The sequence below is a fragment of the Capsicum annuum genome, unplaced genomic scaffold (genome assembly GCF_002878395.1).
Source record: "Capsicum annuum cultivar UCD-10X-F1 unplaced genomic scaffold, UCD10Xv1.1 ctg3683, whole genome shotgun sequence".
NCBI lineage: Eukaryota > Viridiplantae > Streptophyta > Magnoliopsida > Solanales > Solanaceae > Capsicum > Capsicum annuum.
Genome location: NW_025843843.1, coordinates 7388 through 13648, shown reverse-complemented (window position 1 = coordinate 13648; position 6261 = coordinate 7388). Strand labels below are relative to the sequence as shown.

General features: G+C 36.3%; 1 protein-coding gene across 1 annotated transcript; it reads right to left on the bottom strand.

Annotated features, from left to right (window-relative positions):
• Positions 1 to 862: 862 nt before the first annotated feature.
• Positions 863 to 2976, bottom strand: LOC107871326 (polyphenol oxidase B, chloroplastic). The gene has a single exon (XM_016718232.2). It carries the CDS (start codon positions 2862 to 2864, stop codon positions 1080 to 1082), a length of 1785 nt encoding a protein of 594 aa, XP_016573718.2. The 5' UTR covers positions 2865 to 2976; the 3' UTR covers positions 863 to 1079.
• Between the last annotated feature and the right edge of the window lie 3285 nt (positions 2977 to 6261).

Here is a 6261-nt window from a genome sequence, read left to right as displayed (position 1 = left end):
TCGTATGACTCAATAAATGCCCTCTAACATTTATGTTATCATTTTTAACCTTCTTTTTACCAAATTCATCAATAATCATAAAAACATTAAAACCAGTAATGATGTTAGAACCGTCATTAAACAAAACATAATCAACTTCTAATTGTTCTAAGAAAATAAAAAGTTTTTGTGACCAACTTTTAAAATTATTTTCGTCTAATAGCTTAATTCTTGACAAACCAGGAAAAGTTTTGTTAAAAGAAATAGTAATTTATCAATATTGTATGTAAGGAAATCGCTTTCAACTTGTTGGAACAATTACTACAATATTGATATGAAACTAGAATTAATAATAGTAAGAGAATAGTCACAAAAATTATGTCGTGGCAAGCCATTGCCTTGAAAGCGATTTCGACCAGACTCCGGTGCAAATCCTTCTGGCTGGTCGTTCCCCTGGGTTCCACAGCTACTTTCAAATACGTGCACTCGTGGCTGGAAGTTTGGAGGTTGCCCAAACCAATTGCTCAAAACAATTCAAGAGGAAGAGGAAAGGAGGAAGATGATTTCTTTCTTTATGTGGTGTGTTTTTATCTTCTCCAAAGACACTCTTTATATAATTTTTGAAAGTGGAATGGTAAGAGTGCTATTTAATGGTATTAAAAAACCATTAATTTACATGTTACATAATTCTATTAGAACGGATGTTTAGAATAGATGTATTCATCTCCTTTGTAACGTAGAAGTTTTTCATCTTTGCATTACACTAAATGAATAAATGTAGAATTAATTCCACAATTAGTTTGTTATACCGCGCGCAAAGAATTTGAATTATCAGATTATACACTTGTAGTACCCACCTTTATCATAAAAAGTTGGAAGAAGATAGAGAGAAATAGTAACACAGAAGCTGTTACTGATTTATTCGTGAATATCAACTGGAAGGACATCAAGCTCCAAGCTGATTTCAACATGAAAAGTAACATGGAAAAGCCAAAAGAAGAACAGAATAAGGAAACAGGAACGTCAAAGCATCACACATCAACAAGCTTCAAGTGTAATCTCAGCAGATTCAATAGAGACCAATTCTCCCCAAACAGGACTTAACAAGCTGCAAGATCGATCTTCACACCTTCGACAGAGATACCTTCGCCACCTTTCCTTGGGACCAGAGTCACCGCAATAGTCTTTTCATCTTCCAAACTCATGTCTTCCAGTAGTTCAGTAATTGCCAGCTGGAAAGTAACATTCGCGGTATGCTCAGTCTCATTAGCTCTGTGAACATGTGGCAAGCTAGTATAGCTCCCCGCGAACTCTGCCTTGTCAAGCTCGTCCGGATTCACATTCTTGTCAATGTTCAGGTACACATCGAACCTAATGTACTGTCTGTTGTCGTATTTTATGCCAGTGAACGTTAGCATCTCCTCTTGTTCATTTTTATCCTGTTGAGTCCTTGACGTAGCCGGCCTGTCGATGGAAAATGAAATGTTTTTGTCCATCTTTGCGAGTGGGAATACCTGGCTTGCTGGCGGAAGTGCAGCTGTATTCACTTTCCCTGATGTGGTCTTTCTTTTTGGCTTGAAGTTGCGCCATGGGGTGGGCATTGGTGCGAAATCATACCCCATGGTCTTAGTGTCCAAACAATCTCGGACTTTCACACGGTAAGGGTTTTTGTGTTCATCATAGAAAAAGAACTCCGAGTTCAGCCAGTCTTTCTGCGACAGATCCCTTCTTTTCCCTCCTATTGCTTTCCATTCATTCCACATACGGTCCACATTGCCGTGGTGACAATAGAAAACCGGGTCCAAACCAGCTGAGTAGAAATTACCCATATCCTCACCGTATGACGTTCCACCACCAGGCAAAGTTGAACCTCGCACTGTACCAACCCAAATGTGGACAGGAATGTGAGGAATGTTTTCAATGGTTCCTGGTGCTTCGACATTATTCCCGAGAACGTAGGGAGCACCAAAGAACAAAAGAGGGCATGGAGCATTAGTTACCATTTGACGGTACATTAGAGTTAAGTTATTAGTCATCTTCTGGAGTTCGGTTGTTTGGACCTCATCGCCGTAAGAACCAAGATCCATTACGGCTCCGTTAGCGATAGCTGTCTGATTTCTCCTTTCGTCATAAAGGGCAGTCCCTTTACGACTGAACATGGGAGGCAAGCGCATGCCCTTTGGATGGTCCCAGTTCCAATATGGCAAAGCGAAAGTGGGATCATCGATGAGGGTTCCCAAGATTCTCTCGTAGAAGTACAAGTACCACCTATGGAACGGGAAGAAAAGCCACGAGTTATGAACTTGTAACTCTTTGCCACCAATTATGTAAGCACCATTGCAATAAGCACAATGGATATTGGCCTGTTGCTTAAATCCAAGTGGGTTTGAAGGATCTGTTTTATCAAGTTCTCTCATTTTGCTAATGGCCAAATTGTACTTGGCAATATACTCCTCATCAACAGCATGAGCAGGTTGTCGGACACGGAGCTTACTCGTGGAAGGGATCCTGTAATATGGAACTTTGTCTAGATCATCCGGTTTAGGAGGGCAACAACTGTAGGGTACCGGTGGACCATCTGATATGATGGCTCTACCACAAGATTTGAGATCAGGGGATGGTATAGGAGTAGCTGATGCTAATGGTATAGCATTAGCAACACCATAGAGACCTCCTAAACCAAGGAGCACATTTCTCCTATCAACAGAATTTGTCTCAACATTTTGGTTTTGGTCACTGTTAGAGACCTTGCATGAGACTTTGAAGGTTTGGTTACGTTTTCCATGGAGGAAAAGTTGACCAGGCTTAGGAGTGGAAGCTAAAGAAGAAGTGGAGGAAGTAAAAGGAGTTTTGAGGGTTGTAGTACTATTGCACACACTTGCCATTGCTTGCTTTTGGATGAAGATTCATTGGGTTCCTCACCTTGCCTTATATAATACTATGTTGTGACATGTTTAGAGGCTCACCTACCATTCCAAAAATATATTCGACTCGCGGTAGGTGGGGAGATTAAGCATAATAAGTGTGTGGAATCTTTTAATAACTTTTATTCGTAAGAGATCTGTGTTAGATAAATCAAATAGGAGTAGTGGTCCTTTTCTAAAGAGATAATTTTGATAATAATATTGGTGTAGATCTTTTGGATACTTAAGTCAGGTTGTACACATGGAGAGCTTCGTTGTACCAGCTGAGATTGTTGGAAATTCATTGTAAGATAAAGTTACAATCATAGAGAACTAATGATACGATAGATTCACAGAAATAGTGTTGTAGTCCATGAATTCTTCATTTCTTTCATGAGAGCTTAGAGAGATTAAGCAAACTCTCCACAAGCGGCATATCTCGTTGAATAAGTCTTTTTCGTCATATGCATAGCATATAGCGGGCTGGATGGAACCCTCCATGCTGATGGCGGAAAACTATGTAATGTTACACTCTCTGCCTCCTTTAGTAATGACATATTTTTTATTTTAGTCCGTTTTAAAAAAAATAATTCTTTTATTTTTTTTATAATATTTTAATTTCAACTTTTACGTAACATTTTAAATACCATAAGATTAAATGATATATTGGCATATTTAGCATAAATAATTTTAAAATCATAAGATTCAAAATTCTTCTTTATTTTCTTAAAGAAAAAGTTATCGTTTCCATCCTAAACTATACATGAAAAGTCTAGGTCACACCTAAACTATCATAGTGTCCTATTACACACCGAAACTATAAAAAGTGAAACTATTTTCACCCTAAATTTGACGTGGAAATAAAATTTAATTAAAAAAAAAAAGAGGTGCGTCCAAAATCAAAAAAATTCTTTAATACCCCCACCCTTCCCCCACCTCACACAAATTTTCTCTCCTTCAACCCCATCTTGAATCGACGTCGGCCAAAAAAATGGTGAAACACAAAAAGCAAGCTATATACGATTTTTTCATCGCTAGTGTCTGATCAAATTTTTCCAAAGTTTCGCCAGGCCTTTTTTTTCGTTCACACACACACTAAATTTGTAAGAAATTTAGCTATATACGAAAGAAAAACGGCGAATTTTATGATTGCGATGAATTCAATAAGAAGAATTGTATGGTTTTAAAAAGGAATTGAAAAGTTAGTAAAGAGAGAAAGGAAGTTGTTACTGCTCTGGCCGGAATCTTATTGAAGCTATCACCGGAAAAAGAGGCCGCTCCCCCCACTCTGTTCACTGTCTCTGTTTCCTCTCACTATCTCTCGATTTCTTTTCGTTTCCGCCTCTCTCATCCCTCTACTCTCTTTATGCCTTTTCTATTTTTCGATCGGGTGTGGTGTAGCTGTGTGTGTTATTCTCTGGATGAAAGAAAAATGGAAGACCCTTTGGATAGTGTTGTGTGTGCGTATCCCCAACAATACTGATTCAGAATGCTATTGAAAATTTTTAATAAAATTTGGTGGGCTATTAAAAATTTTGATAAAATTCTTGAAAAGTGGGTTATCAAGAGCTGTGCAATATGTTTTATTGACAATCAATTTGTTATGTAATTATAGTGAAAGGATATGCGTTTTGATTGTGAGAGAAGGGGTGTTTGAGATTTGTGATACTAATGATTGTATGGTGATTCCGATAATTAAATTTATGGTGTACTTTTAAAATTATTGTGGTGAAGATTTGAGTTTTATGATGATGATGATGTTAATGGTGGACTTTTGGTGTTAATGGTGGTGTTAATGATGATGGTGTTAATGGTGATTTTGGTGAAGAAGAAGTAATGGGTGATGTGGACTTTTTTAAAAAAAAAATTGACATATTATCTGATGTGGTAATGACTTGGCGATAATGTGACGCTAGTGTAAATCAATCTCCATTATGTGACTGGTTCTTACGTTTTGGGGTGGAAATAGTTTCACTTTTTTATAGTTAAGGTGTGTAATAGAATATTATGATAGTTTAGATGTGACCTAGACTTTTCGTGTATAGTTTACGATGAAAATGATGGTTTTTCCCTTTTCTTAAATTTAATGTCAAGTCAAAATATGTTATTTTGTTTAAACAAATGGAGAATTTAGATTCAACATTAAAGTGTATTCGTCTATGGATCGAAACAACATTGATGTTTCTACTAAATATCTCTAGGGTTAGTTATTACTCAAAAGAGAATCAAACTTCCAGTCCAATTGCAGGAGAAGAATATTTCAAATAAATTTTCAAGCAGAAATATTCACTCAACGTTCAATTCTCTTTTTTACCAGACTCGACGTTCAATGAATATCCTAAAATATGATCAATTTGGTGGGGGGCCAGATCTCATCGTGTCATAAATACAAAGTTTAGACTATTCTTTAACATTAGAAAATCATTTTAAACTAAAACAATAATTCCTTTATTGCAGTTACTTTTCTCACTAAAAAAGTAGCCGCTATGCACGGGATCTAAAAAAAAAAAGTCGCTGCTGTGGCAGATCTAAGATTAAGGAGCTGAGGGTGTTCGTGGGGTTCAAACACACATATTGACATCCAACGCTTTAAGTTTAAGGTTCCTCCTAAAAATCAAAGCACCCCGCTACCTTCTTAATTTTCGGGGTGTTTTTTGAAGCTTATACTAATTTTTATATTTTTTTTTATATAATTATACCTAATCTGTATTGAATGTAACGGGTATCGAAACACCCAAATAATACATATAAGTCCGCCCCTGGAAGTTGAAGCATAAAAGTCTACTATATGTAGTCATACTCTATATTTCTGTAAGAAATTATTTCTATAGCTCGAACATGTGACCCTCCAATCACATAACAACATGTTTATAAAAAAAATTCACTCAAAAGAATATATCCGACTCCCTCTTAAGAATTTCCTGCTCTTCCTCCTACTTTATGCACCTATAAAAGGATTTCTTGTCCTTCCATCTCTCGCTCCTTTTCATTACACTTTTTAGCCTCTCCTTAAATACATATTTAGATGAGTGACACTTGTATAATTTTAAAAATCAAAAATCAATTAATCTAGCAAGCATCTTATGAAGCCAATTAAAGTGACGAATGTTTGTTTAACTAATCTAATCTCGACCTTTAAAAACTATATTAGATAAGTGCCAGTCATCTTAGTATATATTTGAGAAAATGGAGAGAAAATATAATGGTGAGGCGCTAGACTTTGATTAACAAGTTCACACTATTACAATCCAAGAGTAAATTCTTACTATAACCACATAGAATTTGAATTATCATAAAATATTAGCTAACTTTTATCACATGGACTTAATTAATCCGGTACTATTTTATAATCCACCGACGAACTTTGTGTTTATAAATG